The sequence below is a fragment of the Mirounga angustirostris genome, unplaced genomic scaffold (genome assembly GCF_029215605.1).
Source record: "Mirounga angustirostris isolate CCGP_5_RB_7025 unplaced genomic scaffold, mMirAng1.0.hap1 SCAF_4, whole genome shotgun sequence".
Taxonomy (NCBI): Eukaryota; Metazoa; Chordata; class Mammalia; order Carnivora; family Phocidae; genus Mirounga; species Mirounga angustirostris.
Genome location: NW_026991712.1, coordinates 161,485,207 through 161,506,014, shown reverse-complemented (window position 1 = coordinate 161,506,014; position 20,808 = coordinate 161,485,207). Strand labels below are relative to the sequence as shown.

Sequence of the window (20,808 nt, the reverse complement as noted above, 5' to 3'; positions counted from 1 at the left end):
TGCACAATATCCACTCCGCTCACTCCTGGTGATATTAACCTTGAGCACTTGGTCAAGGTGGTGTCAGCCAGGATTCTCCACCGCAAGGTTACTGCTCTATTGTTTAGAAGCAAATCAGAAGTCTAGTTCGAGGTCAAGGGAAGGGAAGGGGATAATGAAGCTCCATTTCCTGGAAGGGAGAATCTACGAAGATTATTTGGAATTCTTCAGTAAAGGAGATTTATTTCTTCTTTCCTGGTTAGCTACTATGCAATAATTTATTTCTACCAGTGTGGACTCATGGATATATATTTTATACTTTGGGTTATAATCTAATACTCTGTTCTTTCCTTTTTTTTTTTTTTTTAAGATTTTATTTATTTATTTAACAGAGAGAGAGACAAAGAGCCGCAACAGAGGGAGAGGGAGAAGCAGGCTTCCCACTGAGCAGGGAGCCTGATGCGGGGCTCGATCCCAGGACCCCGGGATCATGACCTGAGCCGAAGGCAGATGGCCAAAAGACTGAGCCACCCAGGCATCCCAAATACTCTGTTATTTCTTTTATTGCTCTAATTGTTGCCACTTGGCCACTGGAGTGATTTAGCTCCTGGGTCCCTTTGACACACCCATCCTTTTGTGTTTTGAGCACTTTCCAACTCTGGTGCCACCAGATGCTCCGGGCTCACCTTTTCCTTGCCCCAGTGGTACAATCAGTCATTACTCCAAGGAAATAATATATTTTTAAAACCAATCCTCCAATTATTATCTTGTCAGTAGTCCACTGCATTTGAATACATGACGAAAAAAGTTATTTTGTTCAATGACTGTTTAAAACCTACCTCAATTTTTTTGTAGCTCTACTGTGATGTCTTTTTAAAAGATACTAGGAGATGGGGTATCTGGCTGGCTCAGTCAGAGGAGCATCTGACTCTTGATCTCAGGGTTGTGAGTTCAAGCCCCATGTAGAGATTACTTAAATTAAAAAAAATTTTTTAAATAACTTAAAAAATATATACTAGGAATATCAAAACATGGGAGGGACCTGATCTTTTCTCCACTTCTAGAAGTCCTTGATGAATTTAACCTCTGTGGCCACTCTGCTAAGGCTTGGGGGCAGCCTGCCCACCCTTCCTATAGAGGTGACCTAGCTTCTGTGTCCTCCCCAGTCTGAGTGGCCCAGTGGAGCCATCAAAGGCCAAGGTAATTCCCGGAACCTTTCTCTCTCCAGGTCCCCCATCCCCTGCCAAGGGGGTGACCAGTCCTGGACCTCTGCAGACCTCTGCAGACCTCACAGGAGGTGCAGGCAGGTGGCAAGAAAGCAGGCAAGCTCCAGGAAGGAAGCTGGCAAGCCCACCCTCCAAGACAGATAAGCATGGGCTGGGCACCATTACACCCAGAGTGCTCCTGGGAATTAGGGCCAAGGCTTGCAAAATCCAGCTGTAAGTGAAGCAGGGGTTCCCCTGAGCAGCCCTGGATTCTGCAGAAGAGTCAGCTTCTCAGGAAAGAGCCGCCTTCATGAGCCGGAAGAGAGTGAGACTTCGGCTCACTTGGGGAGGGGACAGAGCTGCGTGACTCATCACCCGGTCCTGCGGGCTCCAACTGGCACAGAGCTGGACCTCCCAGAGGAGGTCCCAGGCAGGCAATCACAATCCAGCACGTAGGGACACAGGCCGTGTGCCATGGGAGCACTGGGGAGGAAGCAAAGTCGCATTTGAAGAGTCTGGGCGGGCCTCCCAGAGGAGGTGACATCATCAAAAAGATGAATGGAATTGGCCAGGCAGCAGTCCGAGGGAAGGAGGGGAGGGCACTCCCAGCCGAGGAAGAAGCAGATGCAAAGCGCTGGCCCGGTGCCGGCAGCCTAGTGAGCAGTCCGTAAACGCGAGGCATTATCGCTGTGGTGGACTTATCATCATACAATGATTAACCTGGGCTTCTTTCTTCATATTTGTCCTACCTTAAAGGTAGTTCCTGGGGCGCCTGGGTGGCTCAGTCGTTAAGCATCTGCCTTCGGCTCAGGTCGTGATCCTGGGGTCCTGGGATCGAGCCCCGCATCGAGCCCCGCATCGAGCCCCGCATCGGGCTCCCTGCTCAGCGGGAAGCCTGCTTCTCCCTCTCCCACTCCCCCTGCTTGTGTTCCCTCCCTCGCTGTGTCTCTCTCTGTCAAATAAATTCTTTTTTTTTTTTTGAAAGGTAGTTCCTACAATGAATATGAATAAATGCCTAATGTTGCTGAGCTTTTCCTCACTATGAAAGGGTTGTGCTGAAGACCAGGGGTACAGCATCCACAGCGCTCAGCCAGAGTAACTAAGACCAGCCCTGGGCCCCCCATGGAAAGGGGCCTTGTTCTCCCTCTCTCCTTGGCCCGCCCCTGGGGTTGCTATGCCGGGTGGGCATAGGAGGGAACATTTTGGGGTCTTTAAAGTTGAGAGGCAACGAAGCAGGGACTTGGGTAGACAGGGGCAGGCAAGTCCAGAGGAACAGCTTCAAGGCCTGGCTAGAAATGCACGCTCCCTCCTCCCTGGGTCTTCTGTGGCCTCTTCTGTGGCAGGTATTGGAGATGGATACCTCAGAGAGAGCTCTGTGAATCCCAGCTCCACTAGCTCTGCGCCCCTGGGCAAGTGACTTCACCTTTCTGAAGTTTTTGTTGCTTCAACTCTACAAGCGCATTAAGATATGTACGAGAATTTCCAAAGCGTGCTCCTGGTTATAGCTACATAAGTAAATAAATAACAAATCCCAGAAATAACACCCGATAACAGAATGTATAAATAACTAGTGGTATATTCCTAAAATGGAATATTATTCAATCGTAAAATAAGTTATAGGTACACCGGCAATAGAAATGTATTTTAAAAAACAATGCTGTGGGGCACCTGGGTGGCTCAGTTGGTTAAGCGACTGCCTTCGGCTCAGGTCATGATCCTGGAGTCCCGGGATCGAGTCCCGCATCGGGCTCCCTGCTCAGCGGGGGGTCTGCTTCTCCCTCTGCCCTCCTCCCTGTCATGCTCTCTGTCTCTCATTCTCTCTCTCTCAAATAAATAAATAAAATCTTTAAAAAAAAAAAAAAACAATGCTGTGTTGGGGGCGCCTGGCTGGCGCAGTCGGTGGAATGTGAGACTCTTGATCTCGGGGTGGTGGGTTTGAGCCCCATGTTGGGTGTAGAGATTATTTAAAAATAAAATCTTTTTTTTTTTAAAGATTTTATTTATTTATTTGAGAGAGAGAGAGAATGAGAGAGAGCACATGAGAGGGGGGAGGGTCAGAGGGAGAAGCAGACTCCCCGCTGAGCAGGGAGCCCGATGCGGGACTTGATCTAGGGACTCCAGGATCATGACCTGAGCCGAAGGCAGTCGCCCAAACAACTGAGCCACCCAGGCGCCCTAAAAATAAAATCTTAAAAAAAAAAAAATGCTGTGTGAAAAAAAGGAGTCACATAACTATAGAATGATTCCACTTGCACACAAAAAAAGCAAAATGAAACTAAACGATATATTATTTAGGGATGTATACCAAGGTGGTAAAACTAAGAGAAAATCAAGGAAATGATCCGCACAATTAAAACAAAATTCAGGCAAGTGGTCTTTCAGGATGGGGGAGGAGGCTACAGGGAAGGCATGTGGAGGGTCTCAAAGGTACTGGTATGGGTCTAGTTTTTAAATTAGCTAGTGGAGGGCGCCTGGGTGGCTCAGTTGGTTAAGCGACCGCCTTCAGCTCAGGTCATGATCCCAGGGTCCTGGGATCGAGTCCCACGTCGGGCTCCCCGCTCTGCGGGGAGCCTGCTTCTCCCTCTCCCACTCCCCCTGCTTGTGTTCCCTCTCTCGCTGTCTCTCTCTCTGTCAAATAAATAAATAAATAAAAATCTTTAAAAAAAAATAAAAAATAAAAATAAATAAATAAATAAATAAATAAATAAATTAGCTAGTGGACACATGGATATTTTGTTATTACTATTATCCATGAAGCTGTACCTGTATAGCAGTGAGACTTTTTGGCTACTACACTGATACCCATCTTATAGGATGCATGCCTATGATAAGGCAGAGAAAATGTAAGTGCAGTATTGGTACACAGTCAGCTCTCAGTTCTGAGGGCTTTGGCTCCCCGAGCCTCAGTTTCCCCCATCTTCAACGTGAGCTGGTGACACTGCTGAGGCTTTGTCCTCTAGCTTGTGGGTTTTGTGTTCCCCTTTTAAACACACACACACACACACACACTTGAGGGCAGATGTCAGGCCCCATCCTGTCACCAAAAAGTCTCCCCTCTGCCCTAGGTCACTAATGGTTTCAAAAGCGGCAAAGGTGGCTTCTGGTGCCCTGGAATGGAAGCTCCTGGTCCCCATTCCAGTCCTTTCCAGATGGGGCAATTGAGCCTTTTCTGAGTTTCTCTGGGGTTAAAATGGGCCTAGCACCTACACCCGGGGGTAAACAGTGCCAAGTGCTGTGCTCCAGTGAGAGCCCATGGCTGACCTGGGACCTAAAAGCATCCTCACGCGGGGGTGGGTGCATCTGTGAGCTGAGCAAGAGAATGCAGTGCCAACACTCGTGGTGACTGGTGTAAACGTGCCTCTCTGCCTGGTTTTTCGCCTCGCTCACTGCGTACTTCCCGACTGGACTTTTCTATCCTGCTGAGTGTCCTCCCCACGGCCCCACCTCACCTCTGTGTACCTGTTCCAGGCACGGTGCACCTGTTGAGTGTTCCTGGCTCCGTCGGAAAGGTGCCTGTCTCTGCAACTAAGGACCTACCTCTAACGGTGCGTGGACCGACCTCTGTGTGCCTGATTCACTCAGCGCGACCGGGACTGTACGGGGGTCAGTCGGCGCGTACCTGGCAGGCGCTCCTAGGTCTGAACGCGCGTGGCTGTACGGGTCCTCGCATCGCCGTGCGCACCCCGGTGAGTCCGCGCGCACCTGGCTCGGCCCGCGCCTCCCTGACGCCCGCCAGGAGGTGCGCTCCGGCCCCGCAGACTCCGGCGCCGCCGCGGCCCCGCGCGGCCCTGCCCCCTTTCGGGCCCCGCCGGCGGACGCGCCCGAGCCGCGGGGGCGGGGCCGGAGGCCGGGGCGGGGCGGCGCGGGGCGGGGCGGGGCGGCGCGGGGGCGGAGCAGGAAGGGGCGGTGGCTGCTCCGCCCCCTACCGCCTGGGCCGGCTACCGCCTCCCCTGCCCGGCTTCCGCGTCACGGTGCCGAACGCCACCTGCCCGCTCCGTATAAAGGCGCCGCCGGCCTCGCCCCCGGGACTCGGCCCCATGGAGACGCCGCGGGCCGCGGCTGGCACTCGGCGGGGTGAGGCGCGCGGCGAGGCCGGGGCGCGGGCCCCGGCGAAGGGCAGGCGGCGCGGGGAGGGCTCCGGCTGGGACCGGCCGGAGGGGAGGGACGTGGGGCGGGTCCCCTCCGATCTCGCCGGTCCTCGGGAACCCCTCCAACTTAGCCCAAGTTGGGGGAGCCTGGGAGGGGGGGGCAAGGTCCAGAGGGGAGCCGAGAGAGCGCGGGGCTCGGGGCCGCGACAGCCTCCGCGTCACCCGCGCCCGGCGGCCAACCAGAGTTTCCCAGCAACTTTTCTCGCCGGTGGGTCACCCCGGAAACTTCCCCCTTCCCGGCCCGGGAGCCCGGCCATGGGCCCTGCGCCTCCTGGGCCTGGGCTCGGAGCGCGGGGCGAGCGGAGGCGATGGCCTCAGCGGGGAAGCCCCCGGCACCCCCTCCCCCCCACCCCAGCGCACTTCCAACCCCGGGTTTCCATCTGAGAGCCCCGCCCCGCAGCTGTGGGGGCGCGGCGACGTCCTGCGAGGCCTCCCAGGAGTTCTGGGTCCCCTGGGTTGCCGTGGGGCTGGGGGCGGGGTAGGAGGTGGAGCCAGACTGCCTGAGTTCAAGTCTTTGTGCCACCAGCTAACAGCTGGATGACCTTAAGTTCTTGAAGTCTGTGTCTCAGTTTCATCCTTTATAAAGTGGGAATGATGACTCCTAGCTGGGACAGCTTTTGAGAGGGTAGGAGAGGTGACACATGCAGATGGCTTTGCCTGGTGCCACCAGTCAGTGTGGCCTCAACCTGTTGGGTGGGGTAGGGGCTGGAGAGGGGTGGGAGAGAGAGCCACTCCCATCCCTAATTCTTACGGTTGTCCTACAGGAGCTGTGACAGGTGCCTCCCATCAGTCTGAGCTGTGAGTGGCAGGTGGAGAGAGGTCCACTCAGAAAGCCAGCCCCACCATGAGTCTGTGGGAACTTGACAGCCACAGCTGCCAAGGTACCCCGAGGCCGGCTCAGGAGCCCAGCACTGAGGAGACACCGGCTGTGGAGCTGCAGATGAAGGTTGATTTCTTCCGGAAGCTAGGCTACTCATCCGCTGAGATCCACAGTGTCCTGCAGAAACTGGGGGTGCAGGCCGACACCAACACAGTGCTGGGCGAGCTGGTCAAACATGGGTCAGCAGGCGAGCGGGAGCGCCAGGCCTCCCCGGACCCCTGCGCTCAGCCCCCCCTGGTCCCCCGGGGTGGGGGCACCCCCAAGGCACCCACCCTGGAGCCCTCACCCCCAGAGGAGAACAAGGAAGGCAGTGACCTGAGACCTGTGGTCATCGACGGTAGCAACGTGGCCATGAGGTACGTGTCACTTAAAGGGCCAAGGCCAGGGCCTGTGGTGGAGAATGGTGGCCTTGTGTCTGCATCTCTGGTAGAGGGGCCTTCAGGAAAGAGTTTGAACTGTTCTCCCAGACTGATCAAGAGGAATGGAAAGCCCTTTACTGAGGCTCTCCCTTAATCCTTATGGCTTCTTGGAAGTGGGCTTGTTAGGAATGTTCTAGGGATGAGGACAGGGGCTCAGAGATGTGCCCATGGGCACACACCACTGGTAAGCGTTAGAGCAGGGATGCGAACTTGGGTCCTTCTGTCTCTGGTGTTCACCTTGGGCTCTTTGTCTTTTCCTGAAGACCATCACTCAGTCGCAGTACCTCTCCTATGACATGAGGCAGTATGGTGTAAGGGATTAGACTGGGGCCAGCTTGCCCATGTAGGAGCCAGTCACTTGATGTCTTGGAGCTTTCTCTCCTCGTCAGTAAGACCCAGCTAACCCCTGCTCAGATGCCATTGTGAGGAGTGGAGGCACAGAGCCTGAACAGAAGCGCAAGCTCAGTAAGCAGTAGTTGTTACTACTGTTACTTAGGGGTCTGGGGCCCCTGAGGCCTTGTTGTGCCAGACCTGGACTCTGAGGAAGCAGGCCCAGGTACTGGGACCTTTGTCGCTGTGACTAAGAGTGAGCTCCAGGATCTGGCTTACATGGGGGCGTGGGGGTGGGGGAAGGGGGGGTGAGCGTGGGCAGGTCAGCTGTGACTTGGGTCACCTCTGCTACAGCCAAGCCACCTTGACTAGACTGGGCCTAGGGGCCCTCCAGGACCAGAGCCAGGACTCCACCCCAGTAATCCTGCCCTTCGAGAAGACTGTCACAGGGATTGGGGTCAGGTGAAGCCGGGGCCAGGGCTGACCCTAGGGAGCCCAGACCTCCCTTCAATCCAGGCCCCGCCCTCTGGGTCAGGGCTGGGTGGATCATTCACCAGGAAAAGTTCCAGTCGGGAGACCTCCAGATCCTGGTCGGGGCCTGGGGAGGGCTCCTTCCCTGGCTTCCCTGAGGGGTCTCCCAGGTGGGCTGCCTGAGGTTTCAATGCCCTTGGCCCTTCCCACTCCCAACCCAGCTGGGCCAAGTCAGCTGTCAGGCTGATCCTGGCCCAGCTCAGCTGGTGTGCAGGTGGCCCTGTTCTGGCCACCTTTGGATCAGTCTTCCTGTCTCAGAAATGGGCTGAGGGGCGCCTGGGTGGCTCAGTTGGTTAAGCGACTGCCTTCAGCTCAGGTCATGATCCTGGAGTCCCGGGATCGAGTCCCGCATTGGGCTCCCTGCTCAGCGAGGAGCCTGCTTCTCCCTCTGACCCTCCCCCCTCTCATGTACTCTCTCTCATTCTCGCTCTCTCAAATAAATAAATAAATCTTTAAAAAAAAAAAAAAAAAGAAAAAAAGAAATGGGTTGAGCCTCGGTGGGAGATTGGGTAAAGCTGGCTCCCGCATGCTGTCGGCCTCTGGTGACAACCTTTTCTTTGAGAGGGGGTCCCCTCTCTGGCTCCAGCAGCTTGTGGCTGGCCCAGGAGCCGTGCAGGTCTGTGACTTCTTCCCCTGGAGGCTTGGGCAGGCTGTGCTGGCTTGGGGCAGCCCGCGCTGACCATCTCCCGTGCTCCCCACTCCCTGGGGACAGCCATGTGCTCTGTGTGTTTGTATCCTGGCAGGAGGAGGAGGGGCCTGGGCGGGAGGAGGGGGGTGGCCTGAGGAGCCGGCCTGGAGAGGCACAGCCGTGGGGGTTTCTGAGCTGGGGCGGTAGCAGGAGGGGAATTCCAGCCTCAAACTTCCTGTCTCAGCTGCTGCTGGGTTCCTGCCCTGCTGCCCCCTCCCCCCCCAAGGGCAGACAGGCCAGCCCCCACCATATGCAAATCGTGGGGAAATTCACCTCTGTTTCCTTCTAAGGGAATTTTTCTCCTCTAGCTGGGCCCAGCCCAGGCAGATCTCTTCACCTGGCTAGTCTGGCCTGGCCCTGCCCTCTGTCCTTGGGTGGGAGCCGCCGAGCTGGAGTCCCCTACATCTTCACACAACTTAGCCAATGTCTAGTTAGCCAGGCGGCGGGGGGAAGCGACCTCCTGGGCAAACGGGCCTGCGGTGGGGGAGGGAGGATGTCTGGTTTTCCTGTGCCAGCAGAGCTTCCTCCATTGCAGCAAGAGGGACTAAAGTTAGCTCTAGGGAGGCACTCCTGGCCTGGATCGACTTGCGGAACTACTTCGTGGGTTCAACTCCTTCCAAGAGCAAGGCTCTTCACTACCTGCCTACGGAGTATTTTAGGGGCCAGGACAGCTGCCAGCAGACTTGTCCCCAGCCCAGGTTTTTGATGCCCAGAGGCAGTATGCTAGCCTGGATTAAGTCCCCGAGCTTGCAGATGCTGGCCTAGGATGGGGCATGTGCACGTAGACAGACGTGTACAGATGTGGGTCCAGTGGGTGCTTGTGCTGACTGCTTACCTGAGCCGGGGAGCCAAGCCGGGGATGATCACATTCCCCTGGCTGTGGGGAGGCGGCAGAGGCCCAGCGCGGGTGGCGGGAATGTGACGGGAGAAGCGCTGGGCATTTGAAGAGAAACCAGGGACCTGAGCTATCCTGGAAGGTCCATCCAGGAAGGCTTCCCAGAGGCAGTGCTGTTTCACGTGGGTGCTGGAGGAAGAGCGGGAGTTGGCCAGATGCATCCTTGTCTCCTGTTCCCAGCCTGCCCCCTACCTCTTAACACTGTGTTCAGACTCAAATTTGGGAGCTTTTCTTTCTGCTGTACAAACTTCAGGTCTTGCTATTAAGGACTAGGAAGGCAAGCCAGGGGCCTCAGATGTGGGTTCAAGTTCTGTCTTCCCACTAGCCCGGGAGCCGTAGATGAGTTGTGCATCCTCGGTTTCCTTCACTGTGGCCTCGTAAGGATGAAGAAAGCAGGTGTGGGACTCATCTGGCCTCCAGTAGGAGCTTGGTGCCCACTCAGCCCCCATCTGTCCCCGCCGCCAGGGTTGGTACTCTGTACCTGTCTGAGCATCAGCGCCGGGGTATTATGAGCACAGGCTCTGGGCTGCGTCTCTGTCCCACCGTCACTGCAACTGGTTGTGCTCTATGGCTCGGTTTTCTCATGGGAATGAAGGGGAAGGGGGCCTTTAATGATAGGACCCTCCTCAGAGGCTTGCTGATGATTCCGTACTAAGCACTTAGATCAGGGCCTGGCTCCTGGCTCTCAGTAAATGGTAACTTTTATCATAAGCAGGCTGGTGGACGGTGGGGAGGCCCCACCACCTGGTGGGGGTGAGCACTGCCTTCAGCTGGACTTTGCCTCCCTTACAATTTACGGAGACCTTCAGATTGGGAGCCCCAGCCTCACCCCCAGACAGCCTCCGTGCCCCTCAGCTGCCCCACCCCCGTCTCTACCTTCTCTTGGGACTCCAGCTACCACCCCCACTCCAAAGCCACCCACAGGATGTGGTCGCCCATGGACTTGCCTCTTTTGTGTAACGTTTATTCTGTTTTATTTGCCAAATGTAAGCGTCTGAGCTGCTCCCGGAGGGGTTAGTGAGGGGCAGGGGCTGTTGGGGAGGGAGCTGTAGCTGGCTTCGTCCAGTGCCCCCAGCCTGGGCTTGGAGGCCTTCTACAACACCCACTGTTCCTTGGGGGCCCCCAGCCCCCTCTTAACCCTCCCAGGAAGCCAGTTGGAACCTCCACTTTGCTGGACTGTCTCTGGCCTCAAGCAAACACGCAAGTGATGCCCCTGACATGGGCCCTTCTTAAGGAGACTGCAGATTGCCAGGCCCATTTGTCAGATAGGGAAACTGAGCCAGAGCAAGCCAGCAGCCCGTCTGGGCTTGCTTCTGGATCCAGCCACCTTTGGAGGGGGTGACATCCAGCTGTCAGACCACAGCAGGGGGATGTTCTACCTCCCAGCTCTCCTGCTAACAGAGAGAGAGAGTCCCCCTGGTGGCTTCCAGATGGCCTTTCTTGCCTCAGCCCCCGCCCTCCTGAGCCGGGTGAGGAGAAGCCAGGGCAGTCCAGGCATTTGGGGGAATTGGCAGTCTTGGGAGGAAAAGCTCTTTCACTTTCAGACTGAAAGGCTCCTGTGTGCCTCTCCCACTCGGTCACCGCTCACGCCGTGTGGGACAATGGATTGTGCCTCCTTCCTCTTCGCCCTCCTCGGTCCCAGCCCCTGGGGCCTGTGTAGGACTGAACTTTAATCCATGTTTAATCCAGAGCAATCTGGTTTCTCTTCTGTTAGCCGGGGCTTGTCCCTTCCCACCCCCACCCACAGCACCGCCCAGCGGACGAGGGAGGATGGGTGACTCAGTGTGCCTGTGTACGTCTGTGTCCCTGTGGTCCCAGCACCCCCGGGTGGGGCAGGAACCAGAAGGCTCCTGGAGCCTTTCCCCCACCCCCAGGTGCGTTGCAAGCAGCCTGACCCTCCCCCACATGGGGAGCGGGTGCCGCCGGATTCCTGGGCGGCTCCTCACTGTCGGGAGATGGAACCTCAGGGAAAGTCCCTGGTCAGGCCATCCCGGACGCTGTGGGAGCCAGCAGGGAATGCAGGCCTTGGGCCAGAGGGCAGCGGGCTGAGCCCCGCCACTCCACCACCCAGGCCAGGCCAGCGGCTAGGGAGCAAGCCCCTTGTGCTCGGGGCTAGGGGAGAGTGGGCCAGCCACCCTCGCAGGCTCACCTGTCCCTCCTCTCCTTCCCAGCCACGGGAATAAGGAGGTGTTCTCTTGCCGGGGCATCCTCCTGGCAGTGAACTGGTTTCTGGAGCGGGGCCACACAGACATCACGGTATTTGTGCCATCCTGGAGGAAGGAGCAGCCTCGGCCCGATGTGCCCATCACAGGTGGGTGGCACCTCTGGAGTGGGTGGTCTCCCTGCCCCAGCAGGGCTCCTCCCCAAGAGAGACCCTTTGGGTGTGACCAGCAACTTCTAGGCCTCAAGCAGGGACCAGCCTTTCTTTTCCCAGCTTCCTCTGCGCTCAGCCCCTTCCTGCCTCGGGGTGCCTGGGGTTCCGAGCCCCCGTGCCTGGCCAGCAGGAGGCTCCGGGGCCAGGGCAGGCTCTGACCTGCCCTGCTGCTGTCCCGCAGACCAGCACATCCTGCGGGAGCTGGAGAAGAAGAAGATCCTGGTGTTTACCCCGTCCCGGCGCGTGGGTGGCAAGCGTGTGGTGTGCTACGATGACCGCTTCATCGTGAAGCTGGCTTTCGAGTCTGATGGGGTCGTGGTCTCCAACGACACGTACCGGGACCTGCAGAGCGAGCGGCAGGAGTGGAAGCGCTTCATTGAGGAGCGGCTGCTCATGTATTCCTTCGTCAATGACAAGTACGGTCCTGGCCCTCGGGTCTGGGGTCCCCGGGGGTGGGGGGGAGCCAGATGTGTCATCAGGTGTGGGGGGCGGCTAGGAGGAGCTCTGCTGGGGCCACGGCCTTGCATCCAGGCAGCTTTGGGAGCGAGAGGGACCTGGCACCAGGTAGAAGGGGTCAGGCTGGGGACGGGCCAGGGTGGGGGGTGGGGCAGAAGCATCTGTGATGGGATATGGTCAGTGGTTCCCAGCACTCAGTCCCTGATCAGCGGCCCGTGGATGGGTGCAGCCTTAGATTCAGATTTCCAGGTTGCAGGCCTCCCACTGCCTCCGGAGCTCCCAGCACGAAAGCTGCTCTGATGGCCCCTCCGGCTGGGGCCTCCTCCCCTCCCTTGGGGCATTCCCACCCTGAGGGCCCAGGGATGTCCTGCAGGATGATCACCAGTTTTAGGAGCTGCTCTCCCTCCTCTTCTTCCTGGTGAGGCTCACTGTCCAGCCCCCCTGCCCGCTCCGCACTGGGAAGCTCCCTTCACGCCTCCCACCTCCTCTGCAGGTTCATGCCCCCCGATGACCCTTTGGGCCGTCACGGGCCAAGCCTGGACAACTTCCTGCGCAAGAAGCCGCTCACAGCGGAGCACAGGAAGCAGCCGTGTCCCTACGGTAAGACACCTGGGCCCCGATTCTTCCTCACGGAGACCACCCAACCCCGAGTTTACTGTGCCACCCCCTTCCCTCTCCCAGCCCTGGTTCTGCAGCCCCCCGCCCAGAGACCCCCTTACTGTCTTGCAGGGAGGAAATGCACCTACGGGATCAAGTGCCGATTCTTCCACCCGGAGCGGCCGAGCCGCCCGCAGCGCTCCGTGGCTGACGAGCTCCGCGCCAATGCCCTCCTCCCACTCCCCAGGGCCCCGGGCAAGGACAGAAGCGGCCAGAGGCCCTCACCCTCGTCCCAACCCGGCCCTGGGCCCACAGAGCATGAGCAGTGCAGCCTGGACGGGAAGAAGCTGGGAGCCCAGGCATCCCCGGGGCCGCACCGAGAGGGTCTGACACAGCCCTTCGCCCCAGCCGGCCGGAGCCTCCCGCCTGGTGGGGGCAGTGGCAGCAGCTTTGGGCCAACAGACTGGTTCCCACAGACGCCGGAGTCTCTCCCGTACACGTCCCAAGAGTGTCTGGACTCAGGCATCGGCTCCCTGGAGAGCCAGATGTCCGAACTCTGGGGGGTTCGCGGAGGGGGCCCTGGTGAGCCCGGCCCGCCTCGGGGCCCTTACGCCGGCTACAGCCCCTACGGGGCCGAGCTCCCAGCCGCTCGGGCCTTCTCTGCCTTTGGAGGGGCCGTGGGTGCCGGCCACTTCAGTGTCCCTGCTGACTATGCCCCCCCGCCGGCTGCCTTTCCACCTCGAGAGTACTGGTCTGAGCCGTACCAGCTGCCCCCGCCCACCCCAGTCCTGCAGGACCGGCAGGTGCCAGGCCCGGGGGCTGACAGGGGCCCATGGGGCGGGGCTGGCAGCCTAGCCAAGGAGCGAGCCAGCGTGTTCACCAAGCTGTGCGGGGTCTTCCCCCCGCACCTGGTAGAGGCTGTGATGGGGCGCTTCCCGCAGCTCCTGGACCCCCAGCGGCTAGCTGCAGAGATCCTTTCTTACCAGCCCCGGCACTCCAGCAAGTGAGCTGGCTGCGCGGCGGCAGCCACCCCCAAGGCTAGACTGAGGGAGGACTGAAGTAGGGAAGGGAAACTGCAAACCAAAGAGAACTGTAGGATTGGTTCTGGCCCCCCGGCGCCTGGAGCCGGCTGCCGAGTGGGGCAGGAGCGATCGCCCTGTTGATGCACATTGTATCTGTAGTTTAAGGAGACGCTGCCGTAAAGGCATCAGTCCGTGGCTGAAGCCCAAACCCCCCTTTCTCTCAGAGGGCGGGGAGGGAGGCGGTGGGGAGCAGAGGCCTGGGCTGGGGGCCCTGTGCACGGCCCCCCACCTCCGCCCCGTCCCTGGGATGCCGGCCTCGGCTGGCTAGTTAGGCACCGTGTGCCTGCCCTCCAAGGGCCCCTCCGGTACGCCAATGAGGCCACATTGGTGCTCTCGCAGGGCACCAGGCTTCATGTTAGTAAGCAAGATGCTTCTTAATAACCCACCTTCCGTCCCACTCTGTTTGCCTGTCTGCTTGCCCCCACTAGGGGTCAAGGGTCCTCTGTCCCCACCCTCTCTTCCCCTTCCTCTGTGCTCCGAGTCACCTCTCCTGCAAGAGTGGGGACGCGTATGTATGTGTACAGGTAGAATGTTAAGTACTTTAAGTGTAAGTCCTTGCCTCCTTTAACATGTCAGTAAAGTACAATGTGACCCCTTTAAGAGATGATGGTCTTGGTTGTACTTGGGGGTTGAGGGGGCCTTTGAGCAGTGGAAGGTCAGCAGGTGTGCACCTGACCCAAAGCGCTCAGTCCCTTGGGGGCAGAGCCTTCCTTACTGAGGCCGTGGCCCAGGCCTTGAGAGGAGGTGGGGGAAAGTTGGGGAGTTGAAGTCCTGTGGCTGTGGGGTGGCGAGGGTTGGGGGCAGGGGGCGGGATTGGGCTCTTCCCCTTTTCTGTCCTGTGGCCAGAGCTGAGGACAGAAAACCATCTGGCTTTCTGAGAAGAGGGCTTCCAGGATAGTTGAGGAGAGAAGATGGTGGGGGAGCCCTTGGGTGTTAGGCTCTGGCCCCACCTTCCCAGGCACTGCCATGTTCTAGACGTGGAGCTCCACCAGAGTGGGGCAGGGGGCGCAGAACAGCCTGGAAAGGCGACGCCGGGGTAGCCTCTGTGCGGGAGGCTAGGGGTCCTGGTCCCAAACTCAGGAGCCAGCTCTGCCACTGGATTCACTGGGGACAAGTGACTCCCCCTCTCTGGGCCTCAGTTTCCTCATCTGTAAAGTGGGGATAATAACGGTACCTACCTTACAGGATTGTAGGGAGGATGTGAGAGTATGCATGTTGACCACATGACCCAATGCCTGGCACATAGTAAGTGCTCATCAAAGGGTCTCTGGTGTTGCTCTCTGTGGGCTGTGTTCACCTCACCATCTCTACCTTCTCAGCAGCCCCTAAAAGGGAGGAAGCCAGGCAGGAATATACATTTTTCTCAGATGAAAAAATGAGATATAAATGCTACAGATTTTAAGTGAAAAGCTGGGCTGTCGTATGATCCCTGAACACCATCAGCAGGAGAAAATGGAAAAAATACAGTTTTAATAATTCTATATTTGAACATCTCACCTAATCTGTACTTGCTGTTTGTGAAGCTTTTATAGTATCTGTATTTTTTTTTTTTTTTTTTTAGAAACTGCTTTACCACAGAACACCTGAGCAGCATGTTGAGGAAAATGCCACATTGGCCCTCTCCCTGCACGCTGGGCCCCCACTGTGTTCTTCACCCTGAACTTTTTTTTTAAAAGATTTTGAGAGAGCGAGAAGGGAAGAGCGAGTTGGGGGGAGAGGGAGAAAGAGAATGTCCAAGACTCCCTGCTGAGCGAGGAGTCCAACGTGGGGCTCGAGCCCACAGCCCTGAGACCACGGCCTGAGCTGAAATCCAGAGTCGGACACTCAACCGACTGCGCCACCCAGGCGCCCCACCCTGAACATTCTTTAGAAGCCGGCAGTTAAAGCAGGGACCCAGGCGCAAAGTGGGAACGATCTCCGCCAACGTTTCCTTGAAGCACGTGCTCTTCAAGGTACCCCATGCCCGTTGGCTTCCAGCCTCCTTGGAAGGTTTTATCTGCACAAAGAGATGTCATTGCCTTCCTTATAAAATATTTTCTCCAATCGAGTACTGTATTCCAGATTAAAAGGCTATTTACGGGTCTTCCTTTGTTTCTGTGGGTCAGGAAGCTAAAAGCCAGACTGTCCAGGCCATTATCAGCCACCGGTGCGGCGAAGGAAGCAAGGCCACTGGCAAGGCCAGGCTGAGTGGTCTGCCTGAGGGCAGGCTGGAGTAGGCCCTCGAGTTTGGGGCCCTGGCTCTACACACCGGAAGAAGGAAGGACCCCCCACACCGGTTTGCAGCAACTCTCAGGCCCGAGAGGGAGGGAGGCAGGGGGCGCCCTCGGCCCCGCACCCACCAAGCCCCCTCCGTCTGTACCCCACGTGGGACGGAGTGGCCCGGAAGGAGAAGTAGGGTGCCCGCGCCCCTCTTCCCATCCCACCAGCCAGCTGTCCACAGACTCGAGGGCTCACATTCGGCCCCTGACCAGAGCAGAGCTTTGGGGGTGTGGGGGGAGGGTCCCCCAGGCAGGCGGGCAGCGGGCGGCAGGTCCGGCCGGGAGGGGCTCGTGTCTGGAGGCTGCGTCTGGCCCCGGCTGGCTCTCGGCCGGGCGCCCACGAGGGTGGCAGCGGGCCCGCGGCGGGCGCCGGCTGAGGCTCGAGGCCCGGGGCTCCGTGGGCCTGCGCCCGCGTGCCGTGCTTCCCCGCCGGCCCCCCGGGACCCGGAGCCGCTCCTCCGCGGTGCTCTCTCAAGCTGGCTGCCAGGCCCAATGCCCAGGGCGTGGGTTTTAACTGGAAGTTCTCCTGACCAGCTCCTGACCAGCTCCTGGCCGGCCCGCCGAAGCACCTGCCCTCACAGGGCCTCGCTCTTCCCGCCATGGCCCTAGACTGACTAGAAGATACCTCAGTGCGTGGGGTGCCAGCCTGAGAGGGAAGAGTCCTGGCTGTGGGGCCCCGTGCAACCCCTGCTCCTAGAGCCTCAGCTTCCCGGCCTGCCTCACAAAAGAGGTGTGAGGTTCACACGGGCTCGAGGGAAGGAGAGGTGGCAGGGCTGGAAGGGAGCCTGAGAGCCCACTTCAAGCCACCACAGCGCTGAGGGGACCCCACTCGGATGGCTGTTGCTCTGCGTGCCCTTTCCTCCTCTGCCTTCCTGGTTCCAGGAGCCGAGACGCTGATGGGGAAACCTGTGAGTATGCAAATCCCTGCACTGTTGGGAAATGATCCTGGGGAGCTCCCAGAGGACAGCCTCCTGCCAGCCCCTCCCCAACCCCCGCAGGACCCCCACCTCACCCTGGGGCCCTCACCAGCAGGGGCCTGACCCCGGGTCTTCTTGCGAGGTTAACCCCTGTGCTGGGGGTACAGGGGGACTACGGAACCTTGGCCTCCCCGGCAGAGAACGAACTGGCCCCACATGGATGAAACTCTCTTCCTTGGGTGTCCCCACCCACTCTGTCCCCACCCCACTTCACTGGCCAGAGGAAAACCCAGCGGTCCCTAAAGGTCTGGGGAATTTCAACAAGGAGCCAGAGAGCTCTGAGGCTTCCAGGGAGCGGCTCTCCCAGGCCCCACGCCCCCAGTGTGCTAGCCCCTCAAACATTGCTGGTCCCCTGCAGGGCGGTCGGTGTGGGGCAGTGACTGCGAAGAGGCCACCGCTGACCACCACTGCTGCCACTTCCTGCCCTACACAGAAGGGCAGGACCCCTGTGCGGAAGGCGGGGCTCAGGTCTCCGCCAGAGAAACTGGGGGTCAGTGGGACACAGAGCTCGGAGTTGGGAGGGGTTGGAGCCAGCACCTCACACCCTGGGCCTCGCTGCTCCCCAAAGGCTCCTGCCCCCAAATAAGGCAGTCCCCGGACCCTAGCACTTCTGCTCCAGGGCTTCTCAAATCTCTGGCTCATTTCTCCCCCACCCCAGACCACAGCAGAGTGGGTGGAGTAGAGGGTGGTGAGTAAGAGCCTGTTTTGGGGACCTCCTTGTTCATGGGAAGGGTGTGGGAGATTTGGCTGAACAGACAGGAAGTAGAGCTCTACCATTAAGGAAACTCAGGCCATCCCAGGCCATGGTATGTAAATCCTTCCAGCTAGTTCCTGGATGGGGAGGAGGCCCCCAGGCTGTCATCCTGGGATGTCGCCTTTTGAAGGCCATCTCAAGGCAGGTCCTGGCCACGTTAAATTGCTCACCCATCTAAGAAACAGCTGCAGAATTACATAGAAGGAAAGGATCAGGCAACCCACCCCACCCCACACCGGGTTGGGCACGTTGCTGGGTCTGGGAAGGGTCCAAGGGCTCTGATTTGCGCGGCTCTCCAGATTAGAGCCCCACTAAAGGCCAGGGGCGCTTGTGGGGCTCTGCCTGCCACCTGCCGGCGCCTCCCGGTACGACTGTCAGCACTGGCCTGAACGAAGTGCCTAGAGACAAGCATCTTCAATAGGATCTGAAAACAAGACTCTAAAGAGAGTAATATGTAAGTGTTAAGGCAAAAATGGGAATTCTTAATGGCATTTGCAGCTGCACCCCAGAAAGCAACATCAGAGGCATCAGTCCTGCCTTTTGCAAAGCTGAAAGCTCCAGAAAATTCCAACTGTTATGGGTAACAAATTACCCAAGAAAAGTCCTCAGGAACTGGAGAAATACGAAGGAATAGAAAAGGAGAAAAAACACAAGTATTCACATTTAAAAAGTGATCTGGGCAATAAAGTCACAGTGAGATCCGTGTTTTAACCCTTCGACACATCCCAAATGGCTCAGCAGTCCCACCAAGAATCATATTTACAAAATGTAAGGCACTGCAACACTGCCCGAAATGGCAAAAGAGGACAAAACAGCATTAATGCCATCAGTAGAGGGCTGGCTGAATAAATTGTGGTGTACGCACATAAAGGAATGTTAAGTAGCCAACAGAAATGAGGTTTATAAGCTGCATTTATAGCACGCTTTCTAAGCTGTATTCCTAGGTGAAAAAAGTATGCTACCATTTTTGTAATAGGCACATGCCTGTGTGCATATTGCTCGTATGTGTTCAAAGCTCCTCTGGAAGGGCACGCAAGGAACCGCCTCTGGGAAGGACAACTGGGCGCTGAGGGACGGCTGGACTGACTTTTTTCATTGACCATACTCCCGTACTATTTGAATATATGCCATTTGCATGTATTATTTATTCAAATTAAATCTTTTAATGCCTCCTTAGGGAACAGAAGTTATGGGGGTGGGGATCTGAGGAGGGTTCTATTAGCTAGGGCCTCCAAAGGCTATTCTTGTCCACGAACAGTAAACACTGAGAGCATACACACCCCCAACACATATACGTCGTTAAATCAGGATAACTGCCCGTTTTGAAGATCAAAATGGTTGAAGTGCAGCAACTGCTTGTGGTTCAACCTAACGTTTATTTATCAAGTATCTACATGTACTAATGAATATTTATGTATATTTTATAACACATTCAAAGTGACAACTAAAAAAGGCTGAGTCAGAAAATACATACAAATTGAAGGCCTGATATGTGCCCCCCCAACCCCCTCCCAAGCCATGGGCCATCCTCCATACCCTCCTCCTTGGGGACCACCGCCCTGCGCTGAAGCGGGGGTCAGAATCAACACCACAGCCCATCTTAGCAGTGAAAACTTTTACTCTACAGATGGAGTGTTCCAAAGTGAAAATTGTTTCCAATCCTGAATCCAGTTCACTTAGAAAATTCAGACACGGTAACATTTACACGAACACAGGAATGAGAATCCCAGTGCCTTCTCAGTCACCTTCCCAGGACCCGCGCAGGGCAGCAGCCCGGGGAAGGACGTGCATACAAAGGCGCACGCTCACGCTCACGCTCACGCTCCACTCGGGCCCTGTGCAGTGGCCCTGGCAGCGGGCTGCAGACGTGCATTTTTACACGCAGTCACGCCTCAGTAGTTGGGAGTGAGGCTGAGGGGCAGAGAAGTCAGAATAGAAGCAAAAACTAGGTCGCAGTGTTTCAAAACAGCGCATTTACTCCTTTCAAAGTTAGGCCATTTAAATACTTGTTTCCATTCCCTTATTCATCACACAGGTCAAGGTATCAACAATCCTCCTTGTAGGATACTTACAGACTATTCTATAGCACCCGAAGGCTCCATTTCTCAAAGCACTCCAGAGGCCCCCAAGACACGGACAGCAGCTCTGAACGCCCGTGCTCTCGGCCCACCGGCCCTTCCCCTCTCAGGCCCTCCTGTTGGTCCCACAGCGCCGCCGGTCTTCTCCTTTGCGGGTTGTCCCTGCTCTCCATCTTCCCTTGCAGGGTCTGATGCTATTTAGAACATTTGGAGTTTCAACAAAATAAACGATTTCCTGGAAGAGCAAGCATACTTAAGACTCCCTCGGGAGCCATGTACAGTCACCATCGTCCTAGAAGACATGAAATAGAACTACCAAGGGCCTGGATTTTTTTAAATGCCTTATAACCACCAACAGGAGCAAAGGACAACTTCTTCCCATTGTGGAGATGAGAAGGCTAAAGGCCTAAAGCAAAATACTATTCCCGACCCCAATTATCAGGTGAAGGCCTGCTTAGAAGGGGTCCTGGCAGCCATTCTGGCAGGGTCACTGGTCACATCTAAGTTTGTCAGACTAACTTAGTTAATAACCAAAGTGACAAATATCACAAGCATGGTAGGCATCTCTTAGGGTTTCTGCCTAAATCTCCCCAATTTAGAGAACATAAGCAGTCTCTTGAGACTTAAATATCTTCAATCTGTGGCCAGCTTACAGGAAAACTTTGGAGGTCCCCTAATCAATGACTGAAAACTATACAGAGAAAATAAGTATAAAGCAAGCAGCCTACCTCTAACCATGATCATAGACATACGTGTGTATTCATATACACAGGTATGTTTTTACATAACACAGCTTTTTAAGAGCAATCCCACCAGATCTCAAGCAAATGTCAAACTATGAGAGAAATATTCTCAGGTTTCCTGTGTGCTCTCCTCTGGGCCACGGAGACTGCAGGAAGCCCCACTTCTCTCTCCCGGGAAAGGAGAGAAACTGACAAAGGAGGGAACAGATGTCTTCTGGTCCCCATGGTTTTTAGCTTTATAATTGTTTTTCTCTTTTTTTAAGGAACAATCTAAATATAAGAAACTATTTTCTTAAAAACCCTGGGATTGGAGTTCTGCTACCAAAGACATCTAATTAGCCACAGAGTCCAAAAAAAAAAAAAAAAAAAAAGTTTATTTGAGAACAAGAGTGAAAGCTTTTGCACATCTGACAA

At 56.6% G+C, this 20,808-nt stretch overlaps 2 protein-coding genes across 24 annotated transcripts in view; one reads left to right on the top strand and one right to left on the bottom strand.

Annotated features, from left to right (window-relative positions):
- LOC123859782 (uncharacterized) overlaps positions 1 to 5,026 on the bottom strand; it is a 169,103-nt gene extending 164,077 nt beyond the window's left edge. For 4 of the 19 annotated variants that reach the window (XR_010411004.1, XR_010411005.1, XR_010411006.1 and 1 more), the window contains exon 1: positions 4,804 to 5,025. Coding sequence is in view for 2 of the 19 variants with exons in the window: in XM_045898066.3 (XP_045754022.1) it covers positions 4,804 to 4,854 (51 nt within the window). In the remaining 17 variants the exon portion in view is untranslated. Of the gene's footprint in view, positions 1 to 4,721 lie in introns of all 19 variants that reach the window. The other 15 variants (XR_010411013.1, XR_010411012.1, XR_010411014.1 and 12 more) reach the window with 10 other exon arrangements.
- A 77-nt stretch (positions 5,027 to 5,103) lies between these two features.
- Positions 5,104 to 20,773, top strand: ZC3H12A (zinc finger CCCH-type containing 12A). 5 transcript variants are annotated; one of them, XM_045898061.3, is made up of 7 exons: positions 5,104 to 5,258; positions 6,097 to 6,568; positions 11,247 to 11,386; positions 11,631 to 11,865; positions 12,399 to 12,505; positions 12,635 to 13,305; positions 15,146 to 20,773. In XM_045898061.3, the coding sequence occupies exons 2-7, from the start codon at positions 6,177 to 6,179 to the stop codon at positions 15,242 to 15,244; spliced, it is 1,644 nt and encodes a 547-aa protein (XP_045754017.1). In that variant the 5' UTR covers positions 5,104 to 5,258; positions 6,097 to 6,176; the 3' UTR covers positions 15,245 to 20,773. The 5 variants fall into 5 exon arrangements, with proteins under 5 accessions (XP_045754017.1, XP_045754015.1, XP_045754016.1 ...); XM_045898059.3 differs by having other exon boundaries at positions 12,635 to 20,773; XM_045898060.3 differs by lacking the exon at positions 5,104 to 5,258 and adding an exon at positions 5,349 to 5,540 and having other exon boundaries at positions 12,635 to 20,773.
- The last annotated feature ends 35 nt before the right edge of the window (positions 20,774 to 20,808 follow it).

What these genes read in the sequence shown, in the direction of transcription:
- ZC3H12A (XM_045898059.3), top strand. Translation starts at nt 6,177, where the DNA reads ATGAGTCTGTGGGAACTTGACAGCCACAGCTGCCAAGGTACCCCGAGG. An exon ending in GCCCGATGTGCCCATCACAG is followed by an intron (nt 11,387 to 11,630) that starts GTGGGTGGCACC and finishes GCTGTCCCGCAG; the next exon opens with ACCAGCACATCCTGCGGGAG. An exon ending in TATTCCTTCGTCAATGACAA is followed by an intron (nt 11,866 to 12,398) that starts GTACGGTCCTGG and finishes CCTCCTCTGCAG; the next exon opens with GTTCATGCCCCCCGATGACC.